General features: G+C 42.7%; 1 protein-coding gene across 5 annotated transcripts in view; it reads left to right on the top strand.

Moving 5' to 3' along the window:
• Nucleotides 1-20,924, top strand: part of LOC109906607 (cGMP-specific 3',5'-cyclic phosphodiesterase) — a 95,431-nt gene that overhangs the window by 69,986 nt on the left and 4,521 nt on the right. For 4 of the 5 annotated variants that reach the window (XM_031792205.1, XM_031792207.1, XM_020504404.2 and 1 more), the window contains exons 9-18: nt 5,968-6,076; nt 6,170-6,254; nt 7,421-7,596; nt 8,319-8,378; nt 11,713-11,859; nt 12,831-12,956; nt 18,380-18,474; nt 18,651-18,738; nt 20,193-20,293; nt 20,664-20,741. In XM_031792205.1, the coding sequence (XP_031648065.1) occupies nt 5,968-6,076; nt 6,170-6,254; nt 7,421-7,596; nt 8,319-8,378; nt 11,713-11,859; nt 12,831-12,956; nt 18,380-18,474; nt 18,651-18,738; nt 20,193-20,293; nt 20,664-20,741 (1,065 nt within the window). The remainder of the gene's footprint in view (nt 1-5,967; nt 6,077-6,169; nt 6,255-7,420; nt 7,597-8,318; nt 8,379-11,712; nt 11,860-12,830; nt 12,957-18,379; nt 18,475-18,650; nt 18,739-20,192; nt 20,294-20,663; nt 20,742-20,924) is intronic. The other variant, XM_020504405.2, reaches the window with a different exon arrangement.

Below are 20,924 nucleotides of genomic sequence, written 5' to 3'. Positions count from 1 at the left end.
AGGCAGTTAGGGGTCATTAATCCAGATAGGTGGGTCAACGGTACAGGATGGCAGGCAGGGTCAGGGTAGGCAGAGGTCAGTAATCCAGATGGGTGGGGCAAAGGTACAGGACGGCTCTTAGGGTCGGGGCAGACAGAAAAGGTAAAAACCAGGAAAACTAGAAAACAAAATCGAGAGACAGGATGTGGTGGTTCCTTTCTTTACTATCAAATGAGAGAGAGAGACAAACTTATCACACAAGTCAGAGTTATACTTAAACTAAATCTTGAATCACTTGTTAATAAGGGAGCAGGTCAATACAACACACACATATAAAGTGAATCGATTGAGTGCTCTACGATAAGGATGACTGGTTGACAATTCATGATCAAATGATTCGTTGAGAGCCCCAAGACAAAAATATAAAGGTATTTTATAGCCAAGATACACCCCTTTCAACCTACATGACGAACAACAGATAAATAGAATGGGTCACAAGGTTAAGATCTGTATGAAAGATACCTATAATACATAGCCGACAGTATCTGCTGTGTCAACAGTTTTCATTGTTTAGAGACCAGTGTCTGGCCCTCTGACTCCAAACTGGATCCATCTCTCCCTGGTATGGTATAGAACAGAGACATTAACTCATGCTCTGGAATGCTCTTTAGGTTTTATCACCCAAAAGACATGGTAAATCTCCCGTCAGTGTTATCTCCCAGAGACCCATCCTCAGTAGAACACACACACAATAGTTAACAGAATACTCTATTATGTTGCATAAAACAACCATTTGATACAATTAAAGTATTATAACAATCTTTCAATTTTGCTCTCACATTCCCCCATTTTGAGAATCCTCTCAATTTATGAGAAAATTACAAGAGTAAAGAACATTCATTCACATGTAGAAAATGCATACATTCTACATAAACCAAGAAGTACAAAAACAATAACTCATTGCATGGTATCCTGCACATGACCGAATGCCACAGCACTGGCTCAACCTCCTTCGAGGAAACGTAGCACTGTCTCCCATTTCAACCTCCAACACATTTTCTAAGTATTATAGCAATTTGTCTGGGAAGGTTATGATCCACAGTCACCTGCACGAACCCATGAAGAAAAACAAAAAATGCATACAGTTTATGAGATTCAAAGCTATATATTCATAGACAGTGAAAAGCACACATTTAATGCATAATCCAGTGTATGCAACAATGGAGTTTAACAAAATAAGCTTTAGTTATCCATCATACTTCAATGGGTCAGCATGGTGGAAATAACTATTTCCATCCCAGAAACTGAAATGAGCATATCCAGGTAGTGACTCCGAGCTAAGGTCAAATTTATTCCATTGGTGCCTAATGAAAATGACCCAAGACAAGCAACATGATTCCACTATTTACAAGGCAATGCATATAGAGCAAATAGATTAGGATCAGTTTCACTCTCCAGATCAGAGTTCACCCTCTCCATTCAGCAGGGCATGCTGATAATAGTGTCGACATCTTTAGTTCATAACAACAATCAAAGCAATCAATCCATAATACATTCATTGCTTCATTCATATAGGTATTAACATACTAAACTCAAATCAACCCTTCAGTTTAAAAAATCATTCAGTTTCCAAATCACAATTAAAAATCTAATTAATTCTCCAACCAAAATTTAGAATGACATTACTCAGTAATTCAAATTGGTCCTATCACTCAAAGTAAAAAAATTAAAAAAAATACATTTTACACACATCAACAATGGCAGAATCTAAATTATATTAACATCCAGTCAAAAACCCAATTCATTCTACTATAAAAAAAAAAATTGGCACGATTATTGTTACGGATACAGGTATCCTGTGTGTGTATTTGTTTTCTCTCCTTCTGCCCTAGTCACAGGTGGCAGTAATCAGTCGCCAATCAGTCGCCACTGAAGACACACCTGCTCCTTTTCCCTTACCCGTGGTTTAATAACTCAGTCAGTAGTTTTCCCAAACTCTCTCTCTCTCTCTCTCTCTCTCTCTCTCTCTTGTTTTTGTGCCTACATGTGACCTTTGTCTGTTATTCTGTGAGTATCTATTGTTGTGGTGTATGACTGTTTGTTTGTTGGTGTGAAAAGGGGATACCAAGCCAAGTCGCCCATGGGCATACATTACCCCTAGGAAAACATTGTCTAAATACCCAAGTTAGAACTGGGCGGACCACCCACTGTATTTTATTGGTTAGTTAGCTTGCTGTGCTTGAAGCAGGTAAGACTAGCTTAGGGTTTTTTGGATATTTATTATTTCTTTCCTTGGGTCCAGCTCAGCCCCTTTTTCCCACACCCCATTGCCGTGTGTTTAAAATAAACCCGAAGTGTTTGACGGTAGGTTTAAGTTGTCTGTAGATATCTTTTAGTTCTCACTGTTCCTTTTCACTGTTATGATTTGCATGAGATATGTTACGGGTCTCGTTTCCATCCCCCCTAGACTGCAGGGCCAAAGGGGTTCGTAACAATTATAATACAGATCAGTATCTCAATGCATTATTCATCTAAATTACTATAATTGGATGTAGTGTAGACTTCTACAATCAACCTGATACCCCAAAAGTCAAAAAACAATTTTGGGCACAGTTGACCCCCCCTGATTTTTCTGACGTCCTTTTCGTTGTCTTCTGATAGCTTTACAGTTCAAAGTGGATGGCCATGATAATGTCCCAATTTCAATGTCTCACCTAAGCCGCCATCACCTTTACCACCCACCCATGTCTTGTCCATTCGTCAACCAGTATACCAGCAACATAAGAGAAGTTTAGAACAGATCTCTCCCCATGCTCACTCCATGTGGACTCCTCTCACACTCTGAGAAAAGACATGAGAGAAAAGCAGTTGATAGCTTAGATCAGATGCTGTACACCGGTTGCTGGCTCGGACTCGTTTCCTTCGGTAGAAGTGGTTTGGACAGGGCCTTATTCAATGCCTTTGTCACTCTTCTTCAGCCAGTTAGAGGGGGTTTTGAGGTACACACACTGTTCGGTCCAATTATCTCTTTCATGCATTAAGATGCCACCTGATGTCACTTTTCATGATAACCTCGAGAGGACAGATCAGAACAACAGTTAGTTCAGTTCATTAACTATATGATAAATGATTACTTTTACCAATTATTCATACTACAAATGTCTAAACATATGTCAAAGAGAATAACAACACATTCTATTGAAACTATTCTTTCAAATTGGCTTATACTCCCCATCACACTGTCCACTTCATCGCAGAACCACAGGATCAGGAAGTTAGCCCTATAACACATCGGGAATAGAACAGAACAAACAACACAACAATACACTCTTTCACATATCACTCCATACACTCCTACACATCACTCAAGGTGTGTAAACTTCAATCCAAAACCTCAGAGGACTGTACCCTCCCCCATTTTGACACATAACTCTCCATGTGAGTAATGTGTAAATAAATAAATAAATAAAACACTACAATTGGTCAAAAAATAAAACAACATTTCAAATAACAAAATCAAATTCAAATCACTAGTCTTAACGACTCCATAAAGAAAAATAATTGTACCCATACGGTCATAGGAAAATAGACATAAGGCAGCCTACCCATAGTCAAAGGAAATGCCTTCTCCTTCTTCACATTGATCCAAATCACAAATATGGCTAAGAACTATAAACTTCATCATAATTATCAAGGCAGGGTAGCCTAGTGGTTAGAGCGTTGGACTAGAATTTGTTCTTAACTGACTTGCCTGGTTAAATAAAGGTCAAATAAAAAATTACAAAAGACCTTGAAATCAGTATTACAAATAACCTAAAATTCATTATCCAAATGGCTTTCCAATGAGGGTGATGAAACCACACAGGAAAGTCAGGACAGAGATCACAGGTCATACAAACCCTTCAAAGAAGAGTTTCTTACTATATTAGACTAATTCATGAAAAACTGTCAAACATTTCATACATGTTGTGTCCCAGGTTTCCATTACAGTCCTTTATCAAAATCATGAATGTATTTAATTAAAACTCAGAAAATAAAAACTTCTGAAACTTCCATGTGTGTGCATGCCCCTTTAAGATACCTTGGCACTAAGACAAATGGAAAACCCACGAAACCCAAAGGAAATAGAACACACAAATCAAACATAGTATTTTAAAAACAAATAGTCATAACAAGTGTGTTGTGTGTGGGTATTTGCAAACCTTGACGACCTGGCAACAGATAAACAGAGAACACAGGTATAAATACACAAGGGAAAATGGGGAAGATGGGTGACACCTGGAGGGAGGTGGAGACAATCACAAAGACAGGTGAAAAAGATCAGGGTGTGACAACTTTGTCATCAAAGTCTAGCATTCTCTAGATTTATGGTGCTTTCAAGACAACTGGGAACTGCAAAAAAGGTTGAATCATGATGACGTCAGTGATCTTTGGGTGGTAGCTCTAGAAAGAGTCTCGAGTTCCTAACTAACAATTCTGAGTTGGATGACCATTTAAAATATATTTTGCCAGTCAGAGCTCTTTTTTCTCCAGAGTTCCCAGTTGTCTTGAACTCACTAAAGTCAGATTTCCCAGTTCCGAGTTAACAGTTGTTTTGAGCATGGCCAATGTTGAATGTTTATCATTTTAAGCTTGGAAAAGAGACCCTTAAACCCAGAATAGGGACCACACAGCCACTCCACTGAATAGCAGGCTAGTGATTGCTTTGCAGTGCTTGCAGTTCGCAACTGATTCCTTTCAAACCACTCATTGTGTAATGTTCAATGGCTGATGAGCACCGATACATTTTATCTTTATTTTATCTTCATTATTTCTCTTCATATGACAAGGATTGAAAAGGATTTGCCAGTAGATTGTCGACTTGATTCACGATGAATCATGATGATGATTGGTTGTCTAGCTTGCTAGCTAAGATTTTGAAAGTATGATGTTGACATGATCAGTCCAATCAAAACTACTGTAGATATAATGTGATTTGACGTAATTTTATCTGTGGCCAATGACCTTGAGCCTTCTTGGATGGGCTCTTCTATTGTAACTCTATGGCAGCACCCAAGGGGCTTGAATTTCGAGCTCTCCCCTTAGATTTGGCAGTGACGTAGTGTCCCAATGAGTGACAGAACACTGAGCCAATTATGGCGCAACTCGAAAACATTCCCACGCCCTACGCTCCATATTTTCCGCTGGCTGCCCCACCAGCACAGAAAGCACTGGGCTAGGCTGAAACACCTGCATTTTGCAGCTACCTTGCTCAAGAAAGCAAAAAATACTATGTTTGTATGGAGACTTTATTAACTCACTAACGTGGGGCTCCTGAATGGCGGGTCGCCACTGAAAAGTAACAGTGTGCGTCTGCGAACCATATTGGAGAAGGGTAGACAAGTTTTGTTTTTTTAAACTTAAATTCACCGCAGACGATTCTTAATCCTTAACCCTCATCCTACCCTGAGTCGATTAAATAAAGACGTATCACTCACCCCCCCCCGTCCCCCGTCACGCCGGCTGATGGGGAGCGCAGCAGCGAAGGTTCTCCACTTTTGTCTGTATTTTGGCCATCATCTCAACCGTGCCACAGCTTTGCTGCTGCAGTTAGAGCTTGTCTTTAAAGACATATGCAGTAGTACAAATAGGATATTAGTTATTCATGTTTCTGTCTGTCCTGGCATCAGTTGAGATAATAATAAACAGTCATTATGCCGTGACAGGCCTGGTCAAGCTTAATCATAGTCAGTTCCTTCTGACAATCAGCCAAGATATTCTTAAGTCCAGGTATGGAGCCTTCAGCACTGGCTTCTGTACATGCGTATTCACTGAGGCTTAGAAAGACAATACAATGCAATACAGCCAATGCAGTGGCAACGTGATGAGATCCACCCAACTCAACAGAGCAGTCATACGCTAAGGGTGCTTGGGGTGTTTATGTGTAAGTAATGTAGAAGTTGTCCACAGTCTAATAAAACAAGTATTACAATGTTGTGTTCCCCACAGGGACTGTGACGTGAGTCAGATAAACTACATGTATGCCCAGTACGTGAAGAACACCATGGAACCTCTGAACATCTCTGACGTCACCAAAGACCAACGCTTTCCCTGGATGGTCAGTACTGAACATGATCTGTTCCAGAATGTTCATCCTATGTCGGCCATCTTTTTTGTTGAGCCTCTAGTTGTGATTCTTTGTTTCCTTCAGAGTGAAAACCCAGAGCACCCCAGTAACCAGATCAAGAGTTTGCTCTGTACTCCTATCAGGAACGGGAAGAAGGATAAAGTGATAGGTACCTACCTCTGTCTGTCTGTCTGTCTGTCTGTCTGTCTGTCTGTCTGTCTGTCTCTCTCTCGCTCTCGCTCTCGCTCTCGCTCTCTCGCTCTCTCTCTCTTTATGGTTTGTGTTTACAGATATTGCCCTATTGTATCCTCATTCATTAGTCGCAACCAAGAGTTTTCCCTCTCATTCATTAACGCATCCTTAGCATTAGCATAATTTGCATTTGCATTATAACCTAACATCATTAGCTGAGATCATTACAAGACCTAAACAGGTCTTTCTTGTAAAAGAGATTTGAATTGCATGTATGAATAAAGGCACAAATAGATCAATTAATTAGCTGGGCAGTGGTGTAACCATAATGTATGTCCCCCCACTCCCCAATGATCAAACAGAACAGGTCCCTTTAGCCTCTCAACCAACTGCCTGAAGAGTCTAGGAGACACTCAGATCAAAAGACAACCTTCTGCCACTAGACTTTAATATAGAATTTATTACCATACCTCCCCTTCCCCTTCTCCACTCAACCTAATTTCCTTAGAATTAATTTATTGATTCAAACGTGGACATTATATGTTCTTAGTAGCTCTGCCACTGACATTAATGAAGCAGTATACATTTTTTCCCCTAGCGTAACTCACTCCGGATAAGTCACATTGTAAAATGTGACTTATGTATTTGCATTAGTTAAGCCACCTGTAATGTCAAGCAGGATATGTAGGAGAAAGGGCAGCTGAAGGTAAAGGGGAAGGATCAGAGTGTTAGCGATGACACGTTTCCATGATGTGACTAGTAAGTAGGTCTCCAGGCTGAGGATAGGGCAGGTGTTTTATACATTAGAACTTTGCTGTCAACAAACATTTATTGGACCATTAGTCATGGAGTAGATGGAGCTTTTAGTTTCAGACAAGAGGTCCCTCACAGCAAACTATTGAATATTGAAAATGAGAAGCAAACTAAAGTTTTGTCCCCTAAGTGTCTGGAATGTGTGTGTGTGGGGGGGGGGGGGAGAAGAAACTTAAAAATAAAAAAAAGAAGCACAAAACCTTTTTGTCCTGTGTGTCTACAACTGTGTGTCAGTTCAATGTTTTGTCTGGTGTGTGTGTGCATGAGTGTGTGTGTGTCATTAACGTCCTGATATGTTTCCAACATTTACCCCTATGTCGGGTCTTGAAGGTGTGTGTCAGTTGGTGAACAAGATGGATGAGGCATCGGGGAAGGTGAAGTCCTTCAACCGAAACGATGAACAGTTCCTAGAGGCCTTCGCCATCTTCTGTGGACTGGGTATACAGAACACCCAGATGTATGAAACAGTGGAGAGAGCCATGGCCAAACAGGAGGTCACATTGGAGGTAAGTGACACAGGTCTCAGGTCAGTTTGGAGTTTTACATCCTAATGGTTCATGATAATATTGAGGTATTGTAAGATAAAGCTAGCTCAGTGCCTCTGCAGGCAACTACAATATGGAGACCTTAAACATGGGGGATCGAGAGTAACAGCGATGGTTGCCATTAGGAAAGACTGGATAGTCTTCTCCATACTCTGCTCCGTCTTCCCCCGCGTTAAAACAGAACTAGCGTGATCACTCCAACTCTATCCTAGACCTCTTCAGCCCTCGATGGCGTATGTATCCTCCTCCTCTCCTCCGGTCCTCCCCCTCTCCTGTTCTCTCCCTGACTGTTCTATTCTGGAGCTGTCACTGTCAGGGCTCCCCGGTGACGTCCCCTCTCGGCTGCAGCTGACACTCTCCCCGCCGTTACCCAGCAGCCACCACTTCAGCCCATTCTCCAGCGGCGCTGTAGCCATCGCGAGGACTGACCTCTTCTAGCTTTCTCAGTTTTTCTCCCCCAATTATCAATGACAGGCCTCTGATATGGATGGACTTGGGGTTGAAGGATGTGTGTTTGGCAGGGCTGTCTGTCTGAGGTCAGAAACATCTCACGGGGGAGGAAATCTGTGAAAGTGTCATCTACCAAAATGTGAAATCTGTTTTTTAGTTGTATACTCGGTCAGAGCGATCGTGTTGACTTTTAAGGAGAACAGTCGCTGTGTGTTTGTGTGTGTCATTCTCAGGTCCTCTCGTATCACGCCTCTGCTGCAGAGGAAGAGACACGGGCGCTGCAGGTAACCGCGGTAAATTACAATTTATTAACTTAACACTATACACACACACACACACACACACACACACACACACACACACACACACACACACACACACACATACACTTGCGTCCATACACAATGCCAGACAGATGCCTTCCATCAGGCAGTGTAAAGATGAGTGGACTTCAGCCATCATGTAACGAGACCCAGCGCTGATTCAGCATGTAAACCCAACCAATTAGTAACACAATATGGCCGACTCTCACACTGATACATACATTAAGACCTATGGGGATAATGGACTGAGGAAAGAAAGAACACGAAAAAAGACCGCAGTAGGGTTTAAAAGTGAAAGTATGCACAACACCCATTCCAGAAAGCCTATTTAAAACCCGAATCATTTTGCTTTGAAAGATTCTCAATGATTAATTGGGGTTAAAGAGAATAATCCGACTCCTGCCAGCTAATGCTAAGGTGTCAGCATATTTAAGTCCTTATGAAGTAATTTAGGTGGCGAGTCTTTAGGTCTGCCGCTAGCTGCCATAATATATGGATTATAGTGGGAGCAGCTATTTAGTTAATATGACTCATTTTACGACTTGTCCAATTATATTCTAACTGTGCACAAGAGGAGACACTACGACCACATAGGGAGAAGGGCTTTGTTTAAGGCTATGCCTTCATTATCTTTTACTTTGTCTCTTTTTAGTTTCCTTCTTCTTTTCTTTCTTTCTTTCTCTTCCTTTTCTTTTTTGTAGCATTTTTCGGGATAAATCCATACGGCTTTTCTATGAAACTTGGTCCCCACCCCCGAACACTATTAGACGCTCATTTACACCGCGTGACCTTTTCCGAAGATCATACGGCATTTTCGTATCCTGAGATGAAATGGCCTGATGACAAAATCTAATTATATATTTTCCCTGAGGCAGTGGAGGCTGTAGTATGGTGGCTGATGAGGTACAGCACAGTATCATATCTGGGCCACGGACTCCTTTTTAGGCCATGTCACCCTCCCTAGGCAGTGTTCCGTCACTGTTGCTGAGCCGTTGACTCTCTGAAGTATTGATGTTTCCCTAGTTAGAATGATTTATTATTTATTAATTTATTTTATTTAACCTTTACTTAACCAGGAAGGGCTCATTGAGATTTAAAATCTCTTTTTCAAGAGCGTCCTGGCCAAGATAAGCAGCACCAAGTCATTACAACAATTACAGACAAACAACATGAACAACTACAAGTAATCTAGTAAAAACCATAGAATTCACAAGAATATAACAAAATCAAAAACAGCTAATTAAAAACATTGACAGGTCAGGGAGTCAGTCTCAAGATCATTCATCAGTGATTTAAAAACACCAATCGGGACAAGTTCTTCCAGTTTAAAAGTATTTTGTAAGGAGTTCCAAGACGATGGCGCAGAGTACATAAAAGCCCTTTTACCAAATTCAGTTCGAACATTTGGAACAGTTAGCAGGATAAAGTCCAGCGAATTGAAGAGAGTACCCACCACATTTCTGAACAATAGAAATGCCCAAATAAAAAGGTAGTAAACCCAAAATGGCTTTGTAAATAAAAGTATACCAGTGCCTGAGCCTATGAGTGACTAGAGAAGGCCAGCCAACCCTGGTATACAAAGTGCAGTGGTGCGTAAGGGTTTTAGCAGTTTAAAATAAATCTCAAAGTGCCATGGTAAAGTGTCAATTGATCTCAAACACTGAGCGGAAGCATTCATACTGTATGTCTGTTACAGATTATGGGGATATTATCTACATGCATGCTACGGCATCAACACTTAAATCACTGGATGCTACTTAACATTGCGCACTTAGGTTTATTACGGGTGCTAGCTACACAACTCACCATTGTGTTTTATATCAAAACGTGGGTTGGACTTCGCTGTCTAATGCAAGTACTTGTGCTGTTAGTGGGAATAACCTGTGTGTAAATGTAATCTGTCGCTGTATTTTTTTGTGTGATCTGTGATCGTCTTGTCTTGTGTAGTTTCTTAATCATTGTGCCTAAACTGTATGTGTAAACATGTATACGCAGGGCCCAGCTGTAAAAGAGACCTTGGTCTCAGTCTGTGTTCCTTGTTGAAATAAAGGTGTAAAATTTAAATTAAATAAATAAAAACGTCTTCTCTGTGGCTCAGTCGGTAGAATATGATGCTTACAATGCCATGGGTTGTGGGTTCGATTCCTGGGATCACCCATGTGTAAGGAATGTGGATAAAAGCGTATGCTAAATGGCGTACACTGTATCTATGGTGGTGGTGGTAGTAAAAGCTGTTATCCTTTCTGTCTGACAGAATAATATTACGGGATTCCCCTGCTTTCGCTCTTTTATCTCTCTCAGTCCCAACGGCTTCTCTCTGTCGCTCTCCGTCTGAGCTGGCTCTGCTGCCAGAAAGAGATAGAGATTAAAACCACCAGACAGAGAGGTCAAGAAAATGCCAGAGTGTGTATATGCAAGATGGAGAAAGGAGGGGGCAGAGAGAGAGAGAGATGGAGAGAGGAAGAGAGAGAGAGAGAGATGGAGAAAGGAAGAGAGAGAGAGAGAGATGGAGAGAGGAAGAGAGAGAGAGATGGAGAAAGGAAGAGAGAGAGAGAGATGGAGAAAGGAAGAGAGAGAGAGATGGAGAGAGGAAGAGAGAGAGAGAGATGGAGAAAGGAAGAGAGAGAGAGAGATGCAGAGAGGAAGAGAGAGAGGGAGATGGAGAAAGGAAGAGAGAGAGAGATGGAGAAAGGAAGAGAGAGAGAGAGAGATGGAGAGAGGAAGAGAGAGAGAGAGATGCAGAGAGGAAGAGAGAGAGAGAGATGGAGAAAGGAAGAGAGAGAGAGAGATGCAGAGAGGAAGAGAGAGACTGCAGCGGATATAGACGGTGACAGGGGGACAGAAATGGAGAAGGAGAGAGAGGATTAATATACAACCACAGATTAAAGAGGAAGTGATCCGAAATAAAGTGAGAGACGGAGTGGTAGAGACAGCAGAAGAGGAGAGAGAGAGAGATCCTGTGTGCATTAGGGGGTGTCCTGTCTGCTCTGTGTAGATGTGCCGTCTGTCAGTTGTAGGGGAGGCGAGCCGAACACAGATAGATGCTCCTCCTGTGTGCCTTAGACTCTGCTGATCACAGCTCATCGATTATTAATGCCTGCTATAGATCCCTGGTGTTTAGGGAGGGTATGTGGGCGTGTTAGCATGCGTGTGTCTATGTGTGTGCGTTTGTGCATACCTACAGTATATGTGTGTGTGTACATGCGTGCATATCGTATATGAACGTGTGTGTGCGTGGGCGTGTGTGTGTGTGTGCATCCATCTCACACACTCCTCTACCCTCTCTCTCCCTCTGTATTTGAAGGCAGCCACTGTTCCGTCAGCCCAGTCTCTGCGCCTGATGGAGTTTAGCTTCAGTGACTTTGAGCTGTCCGACGCTGAGACCACTCAGGCCACCATACGCATGTTTGTAGACCTCAACCTGGTCCAGAACTTCCAGATGAAATACAAGGTTGGTGGGTGTGTGTGTGTGTGCGCGCATACGTGCATACCGACGTGCGTGTGTGTTAATTGTAGTGTGTGTGTGTGTGTGTGTATACGCAACTGTGCATACAAGTGTTGACATAGATGTGTGTGTTTTTACATCCTAAAATACAGCCCCTCACCCCATTACATATTATTAAGAGGTTCTCTAACGGCACAGTTGCCCTCCGGAGTGCCCTGCGGCCAGGACGGCTCATAAAGAGAGCCTTTGATTGGCTGTGAGGGCCCTACACAGAGCCCGGTTATTTTTCAGCTCTTTGAGTGAGAGCAGGCACGATGACCACCCAAGTGTATAAACAAGAGCAGGTCAGCGCTCTAGTTCAGTGTCGGGCTGTACCTCGCTGATCACTCCACTGCACACCTATGAGACATGGTTGACCATCACTGGCCTCAGAACAGCCATACGATTGAGAATTGAGAGGATACAGTATGAGAGATACCGTAGTGACCTGACCTTTCAGCAGTAACAATAGATTGGACTTGAACAGCATACAATGCAAAGCATTTTGAGGTTGAGAAAAGGGCAACATAAATGCCAATCAAATTCATTTTCGATTATTGGCAAGTCAGGCGAAAAGTGTTAGCCACTACTGTGCATTGACTAATGGGGAATTGTTTTGGAAGCCGATGCCGGCAAATGGATGGACATGGGAAGATTGGATAAAGATACGATCAACAGAATCTAATGATTTGATTAGCAGTGTGGTCAGGGTTTTCTCTATAGTGCCAGTCAGAATGCCAGGCTGGCCAGATTATATCAAGCCCTACCGACTGAGGATGTGCAGATACTCGCTGTCACTGGTTACCATTTGGTCTGTTTTTTGCCCTCTTCTCCTCCTCCTCCCCCACGTCTTTCCCTGTTTCTCCCCACTTTTTCTTGTCTATTTCCTGCTGCGATCCCTCAACCCCCCCCCCCCACCCGTTCCTCTCTCTCTGTAGAGTCTGTGCCAGTGGATCCTGAGCGTAAAGAAGAACTATAGGAAGAACGTGGCCTACCACAACTGGAGACACGCCTTTAACACCTCCCAGTGCATGTTCGCCCTGTTCAAATCTGGCCAGTTACAGGTGAGCTCAGCCAATCAATGGCCAGCAGGGCAGGGGTGCCGGGTCACGCCGTCCAATCAGTAGATAATCAACCCCAGCAGCACGTCTCGTGTGTGTTAGTTCGATCAATGGCTAATGAGTCACCGTGCTGTAACAGTGCCATGACTGGGTCCGTCCCACCGTTGTGTTTTGTCAAGTCAGCATTGGCTTCCAGTAACCTCCATATTTAAATACCAAAACAACAAATATTCTCCACTACATCTGAATGTGTTACTCCGATATCTTGACTGAAAGTCATCAGATATTATGAAGAATATTCTTATTGCGAATAGCAAGTTGAAGACACTTGAACGGACACTTGAGCAGGCACTGTCTCAGACATAAACAGAACTCAACCTATCCCAAACACGCAGTTCCAGTTTAACCCGGTTCCCCTCAGTGCTCACACCCAGCTCTGTCCTAATTGTCTTTGCAGATTAAGCAGTAGGTTAAATGTTACACTCCCGTTGTTGCTAACAAATGGCTGTTGAGTTCATGTGTAAGCTGCTTTCTCAAGCAGACAGTGCTAAGAGCCTAACACCCCTCTCTGTAATGAGTGTGCGTGCGTGTCGAGGGTTGCCGTGTAAGTTTGTTTGCCTAACCATTTGTGTCTCGTTGGTCGTATTTATGACTTGTGATAAGCACCTGTGTGTTCTTTTGTCGAGGTAGTGGAGAGGAGGGGATATATGTGTGCGTATGTGTGTGGGTGTATGTGTGTAGGTGTATGTGTATGTATGTATGTGGGTTTATGTATGTGTGTGGGTGTATATGTGTATGTGTGTGGGTGTATGTGGGTTTATGTATGTGTGTGGGTGTATGTGTATGTATGTATGTGGGTTTATGTACAGTGCCTTGCGAAAGTATTCGGCCCCCTTGAACTTTGCGACCTTTTGCCACATTTCAGGCTTCAAACATAAAGATATAAAACTGTATTTTTTTGTGAAGAATCAACAATAAGTGGGACACAATCATGAAGTGAAATGACATTTATTGGATATTTCAAACTTTTTTAACAAATCAAAAACTGAAGAATTGGGCGTGCAAAATTATTCAGCCCCTTTACTTTCAGTGCAGCAAACTCTCTCCAGAAGTTCAGTGAGGATCTCTGAATGATCCAATGTTGACCTAAATGACTAATGATGATAAATACAATCCACCTGTGTGTAATCAAGTCTCCGTATAAATGCACGTGCACTGTGATAGTCTCAGAGGTCCGTTAAAAGCGCAGAGAGCATCATGAAGAACAAGGAACACACCAGGCAGGTCCGAGATACTGTTGTGAAGAAGTTGAAAGCCGGATTTGTATACAAAAAGATTTCCCAATCTTTAAACATCCCAAGGAGCACTGTGCAAGCGATAATATTGAAATGGAAGGAGTATCAGACCACTGCAAATCTACCAAGACCTGGCCGTCCCTCTAAACTTTCAGCTCATACAAGGAGAAGACTGATCAGAGATGCAGCCAAGAGGCCCATGATCACTCTGGATGAACTGCAGAGATCTACAGCTGAGGTGGGAGACTCTGTCCATAGGACAACAATCAGTCGTATATTGCACAAATCTGGCCTTTATGGAAGAGTGGCAAGAAGAAAGCCATTTCTTAAAGATATCCATAAAAAGTGTTGTTTAAAGTTTGCCACAAGCCACCTGGGAGACACACCAAACATGTGGAGGAAGGTGCTCTGGTCAGATGAAACCAAAATGGAACTTTTTGGCAACAATGCGAAACGTTATGTTTGGTGTAAAAGCAACACAGCGCATCACCCTGAACACACCATCCCCACTGTCAAACATGGTGGTGGCAGCATCATGGTTTGGGCCTGCTTTTCTTCAGCAGGGACAGGGAAGATGGTTAAAATTGATGGGAAGATGGATGGAGCCAAATACGGGACCATTCTGGAAGAAAACCTGATGGAGTCTGCAAAAGACCTGAGACTGGGACGGAGATTTGTCTTCCAACAAGACAATGATCCAAAACATCTACAATGGAATGGTTCAAAAATAAACATATCCAGGTGTTAGAATGGCCAAGTCAAAGTCCAGACCTGAATCCAATCGAGAATCTGTGGAAAGAACTGAAAACTGCTGTTCACAAATGCTCTCCATCCAACCTCACTGAGCTCGAGCTGTTTTGCAAGGAGGAATGGGAATAAATTTCTGTCTCTCGATGTGCAAAACTGATAGAGACATACCCCAAGTGACTTACAGCTGTAATCGCAGCAAAAGGTGGCGCTACAAAGTATTAACTTAAGGGGGCTGAATAATTTTGCACGCCCAATTTTTCAGTTTTTGATTTGTTAAAAAAGTTTTGTTAATAAATGTCGTTCCACTTCATGATTGTGTCCCACTTGTTGTTGATTCTTCACAAAAAAATACAGTTTTATATCTTTATGTTTGAAGCCTGAAATGTGGCAAAAGGTCGCAAAGTTCAAGGGGGCCGAATACTTTCGCAAGGCACTGTATGTGTGTGGATGTATGTGTGTGGGTGTATGTATGTATGTGGGTTTATGTATGTGTGTGGGTGTATATGTGTATGTGTGTGGGTGTATGTATGTATGTATGTATGTATGTATGTATGTATGTATGTATGTATGTATGTATGTATGTATGTATGTATGTATGTATGTATGTATGTATGCATGTGGGTTTATGTGTGGGTGTATGTATGTATGTATGTATGCATGTATGTATGTATGCATGTGGATGTATGTGTGTGGGTGTATGTATGTATGTGGGTTTATGTATGTGTGTGGGTGTATATGTGTATGTGTGTGGGTGTATGTATGTATGTATGTATGCATGTGGGTTTATGTGTGGGTGTATGTGTGTGGGTGTTTGTATGTATGTACAGTGGGGCAAAAAAGTATTTAGTCAGTCACCAATTGTGCAAGTTCTCCCACTTAAGAAGATGAGAGAGGCCTGTAATTTGCATCATAGGTACACTTCAACTATGACAGACAAAATCAGAAAGAAAAATCCAGAAAATCACATTGTAGGATTTTTAATGAATTTATTTTCAAATTATGATGGAAAATAAGTATTCGGTCAATAACAAAAGTTTATCTCAATACTTTGTTATACACCCTTTGTTGGCAAAAGGTCAAACGTTTTCTGTAACTCTTCACAAGGTTTCACACACTGTTGCTGGTATTTTGGCCCATTCCTCCATGCAGATCTCCTCTAGAACAGTGATGTTTTGGGGCTGTTGCTGGGCAACACGGACTTTCAACTCCCTCCAAAGATTTTCTATGAGGTTGAGATCTGGAGACTGGCTAGGCCACTCCAGGACCTTGAAATGCTTCTTACGAAGCCACTCCTTCATTTCCCGGGCGGTGTATTTGGGATCATTGTTCATTGATCATTGTCATGCTGAAAGACTCAGCCACGTTTCATCTTCAATGCCCTTGCTGATGGAAGGATGTTTTCACTAAAGATCTCACGATACATGGCCCCATTCATTCTTTCCTTTACACAGATCAGTCGTCCTGATCCCTTTGCAGAAAAACAGCCCCAAAGCATGATGTTTCCACCCCCATGCTTCACAGTAGGTATGGTGTTCTTTGGATGCAACTCAGCATTCTTTGTCCTCCAAACACGACGAGTTGAGTTTTTACCAAAAAGTTATATTTTGGTTTCATCTGACCATATGACATTCTCCCAATCTTCTTCTGGATCATCCAAATGCTCTCTAGCAAACTTCAGATGGGCCTGGACATGTACTGGCTTAAGCAGGGGGACACGTCTGGCACTGCAGGATTTGAGTCCCTGGCGGCGTAGTGTGTTACTGATGGTAGGCTTTGTTACTTTGGTCCCAGCTCACTGGTTCTGGGATTTTTGCTCACCGTTCCTGTGATCATTTTGACCCCACGGGGTGAGATCTTGCGTGGAGCCCCAGATCGAGGGAGATTATCAGTGGTCTTGTATGTCTTCCATTTCCTAATAATTGCTCCCACAATAATTTCCTCAAAAAAAGCTGCTTACCTATTGCAGATTCAGTCTTCCCAGCCTGGTGCAGGTCTACAATTTTGTTTCTGGTGTCCTTTGACAGCTCTTTGGTCTTGGCCATAGTGGAGTTTGGAGTGTGACTGTTTGAGGTTGTGGACAGGTGTCTTTTATACTGATAACAAGTTCAAACAGGTGCCATTAATACAGGTAACGAGTGGAGGACAGAGGAGCCTCTCAAAGAATAAGTTACAGGTCTGTGAGAGCCAGAAATCTTGCTTGTTTGTAGTTGAACAAATACTTATTTTCCACCATAATTTGCAAATAAATTCATTAAAAATCCTACAATGTGATATTGCTGTTACATTGCACAACCTTCAAATATATGTCATAATTATGTACAATTCTGGCAAATGAATTACGTTTGTTAGGAAGAAATGGTTTTCACACAGTTCGCAACGAGCCAGATGGCCTAAACTGCTGCATATACCCTAACTCTGCATGCACAGAACGCAAGAGAAGTGACACAATTTCCCTAGTTAAAAGAAATTCATGTTAGCAGGCAATATTAACTAAATATGCAGGTTTAAAAAAATGTACTTGTGCATTGATTTTAAGAAAGGCGTTGATGTTTATGGTTAGGTACACATTGGTGCAACGACAGTGCTTTTTCTCGCGAATGCGCTTGCTAAATCATCACCCGTTTGGCGAAGTAGGCTGTGATTTGATGATAACTTAACAGGCACCGCATTGATTATCTGCAACGCAGGACAAGCTAGATAAACTAGTAATATCATCAACCATGTGTAGTTAACTAGTGATTATGTTAAGATTGATTGTTTTTTAGAAGATAAATGTAATGCTAGCTAGCAACTTACCTTGGCTCCTTGCTGCACTCGCGCAACAGGTGGTCAGCCTGCCACGCAGTCTCCTCGTGGAGTGCAATGTAATTGGCCCTAATCGGTGTCCAAAAATGCCGATTACCGATTGTTATGAAAACTTGAAATTGGCCCTAATTAATCGGTCGACCTCTAGTATGTATGTGGGTTTATGTATTTAATTGTTTTATTTCATCTTTATATAACCAGGTAGGCCAGTTGAGAGCAAGTTTTCATTTACAACTGAGACTTGGACAAGATAAAGCGTATGTATGTGTATGTGTGTGGGTGTATGTGTGTGGGTGTATGTATGTATGCGTGCATACGGTGTACATATGTGAACCTGTGTCTATGTTTGTTTGCTGGTAGCCTCCTATGGCCTTGTGATGGAAGTTGGTGCGGGGGTGCTTGTGTCTGTGTGTGTCTGTCAGTGTGTGTCTGTCTGTTTGTGTGTGTCTGTGGGTGTGTGTGTGTGTGTGTGTGTACTATGGTCTTTGTAAAGGGTAACCCCAATGACATCTTTGTGGATGGTGTGCCTCTCTTCTTCTCCCTCTCTTTCTCTCCCTCCATCTCTCTGTCTGTCAGAGCAATATGAGTGAGCTGGAGATCCTGGCCTTGATGATCGCCACCCTGAGTCACGACCTGGACCACAGAGGAGTCAACAACTCCTACATACAAAGGTAGGCTGTAATAGTGTGTGTGTGTGTGTGTGTGTGCATATCTTTCTCTGTGTGTGGTGTGTGTGTGCGTATGCATATCTTTCTCTCTCTGTGTGTGTGTGCGTGTGCGTGTGCGTATCTTTCTCTGTGTGTGCGTGTGCGTATCTCACAGTTCTGTGTGTAACTACTTCCATCAGGAGTGACCACCCCCTGGCCCAGCTCTACTGCCACTCCACCATGGAGCACCACCACTTTGACCAGTGTCTCATGATCCTCAACAGCCCAGTAAGAACACACACACACACACACACACACACTCATTCCATTATTTACTCAGGAAATTGGATCACACTTGGGAGATGCTCTGCAGATGGTCATACTATCAACAAACTATCTGTTGATCAGCGTCTGCTTGCTAGGGTTACGTTAAGGTTAGGTTTAGAATAAGGTTAAGGTTAGGTTTAGAATAAGGGTAAGGGTTAAGTTTAGGGTTAGGATAAGGGGTTAAGGTTAGGATTAGGTTTAGTAGATAGTCAGTTGAAATGTTATTGTAGAGCATCTACAGATGGGCTATCCAAATGAACTGTTACCGTAACTCGTTCAGTCAGTTCTGCATTTATTCTTCAGGAACAATAAAATGGCCGGCATCATTCGCCATAATGTATTTGAGATACATAGCAGGATGTTAGTGTTTCCTCATTTCCTCTTTAGTGCCAATTCCAAGTGCCTTATGGCACCCTATCCCCAATATAGTGCACTGCCTCTTACCGCTCACTACCCTGTCAAAAGTCTTGCACTGTATAGGGAGTATGTCATTTGGGTTGCAGTCCACGAGCTCCAGCTGCTAGTCTCTAGGAGATAACACTCCTCTATGGTGTAATAAAGCGCCACTTCATCTTTATGGGCACAGATTCACTGGAGAGCAACACTTAGTTAATCTGGGATGTAGTAGACACACACACACAAGTTGACACACACCATTATACACACACATCGCAAAGAAAGGAGAGCAGATCCATTGGTTGAATTGATTTCGAGTGTTTTGCTATTTGTGTTGTCATGGCACCCATGCTATAGTTGAACTTGCTCAATAACTTGTATGCCCTGCCTCTCTCTCTTTCTCTCTCCATCTTCCTCCCTCTCTCTCTCTTTCTCTCTCCATCTCCCTCTCTCTTTCTCTTTCTCTCTCCATCTCCCTCCCTCTCTTTCTCTCTCCATCTCCCTCTCTCTCTCTCTTTCTCTCTCCATCTCCCTCCCTCTCTCTCTCTTTCTCTCTCCATCTCCCTCTCTCTTTCTCTCTCCATCTCCCTCCCTCTCTTTTTCTCTCCATCTCCCTCTCTCTCTCTTTCTCTCTCCATCTCCCTCCCCCTCTCTCTCTCTCTCTGCATCTCCCTCACTATCTCTCTCTTTCTCTCTCCATCTCCCTCAATCTCTCTCTCTCCATCTCCCTCCCTCTCTCTCTTTCTCTCTCCATCTCCCTCTCTCTCTCTGTCTCACTCCCTCTCTCTCTCTCTTTTCTCTCCATCTCCCTCTCTCTCTTTCTCTCTCCATCTCCCTCCCTCCCTCTCTCTTTCTCTCTCCATATCCCTCCCTCTCTCTCTATTTCTCTTTCTCTCTCCATCTCCCTCTCTCTCTCTCTCTCTCTCTTTCTCTCTCCATCTCCCTCCCTCCCTCTCTCTCACTTTCTCTCTCCACCTCCCTCCCTCTCTCGCTCTGTCCCTTCCCTCTCTCTCCCCCAGGGGAATCAGATTCTGAGCAGTCTGTCTCTGGATGAGTACAAGGCCACTCTGAAGATGATCGAGAGGGCTATTCTGGCAACGGACCTGGCTCTGTACATGAAGTAGGTTAAATGTCACACACAGCTGGCACGCTCACAGCGGGAGCCCATTCAAGTCAAATTTTATGCAGTTTTCATTATAACTTCAATTTAGGTTGATGGGCTGTGGGAAATGTCAAGGTGGAAGTGGAAACCCATTGGCCTATTCATTAGAAGATCCTATGATGATGTTCTGAAACTGTGATAAACTATATATCTCTCCCCCCCCACCTCTATCACACATTTATATTTTTTACACCCACCTCTCTCCTAATATCCCCTCCCTCTCCCTCCTTCTCTCCCCCCCTCTCCCTGTCTGAAGTGTGGGCGTATAACTAGACTGTAGGCGGAGGGGAGATGTGCAGTTAATTGGATATCTGTTTTATCTTTTCAGGAGGAGAGGAGAGTTCTTTGAGCTGACCAAGAACAGCCAGTTTGTCTGGGACGATGACTACCATAAAGACTTACTGAGGTTAGTGGACACCACATAGAGCATACCATCTTCACCATTCACCTGGGGACTGATTATTTGTGTCTGTCAAGGTCGGTATCAATTCCATTTCAATTCAGTCAATTTCGAAAGGCAATTGAAATTCCCTATCAAACATTCCCAATGAAAAAGTCCCCATTGAAAATAATATGCCCTTTTTTTAAA

This window comes from Oncorhynchus kisutch, linkage group LG16, assembly GCF_002021735.2.
Source record: "Oncorhynchus kisutch isolate 150728-3 linkage group LG16, Okis_V2, whole genome shotgun sequence".
Lineage (NCBI taxonomy): Eukaryota > Metazoa > Chordata > Actinopteri > Salmoniformes > Salmonidae > Oncorhynchus > Oncorhynchus kisutch.
The sequence above is the reverse complement of the archived record's forward strand: the minus strand, read 5'-3'. Positions and strand labels throughout refer to the sequence as shown.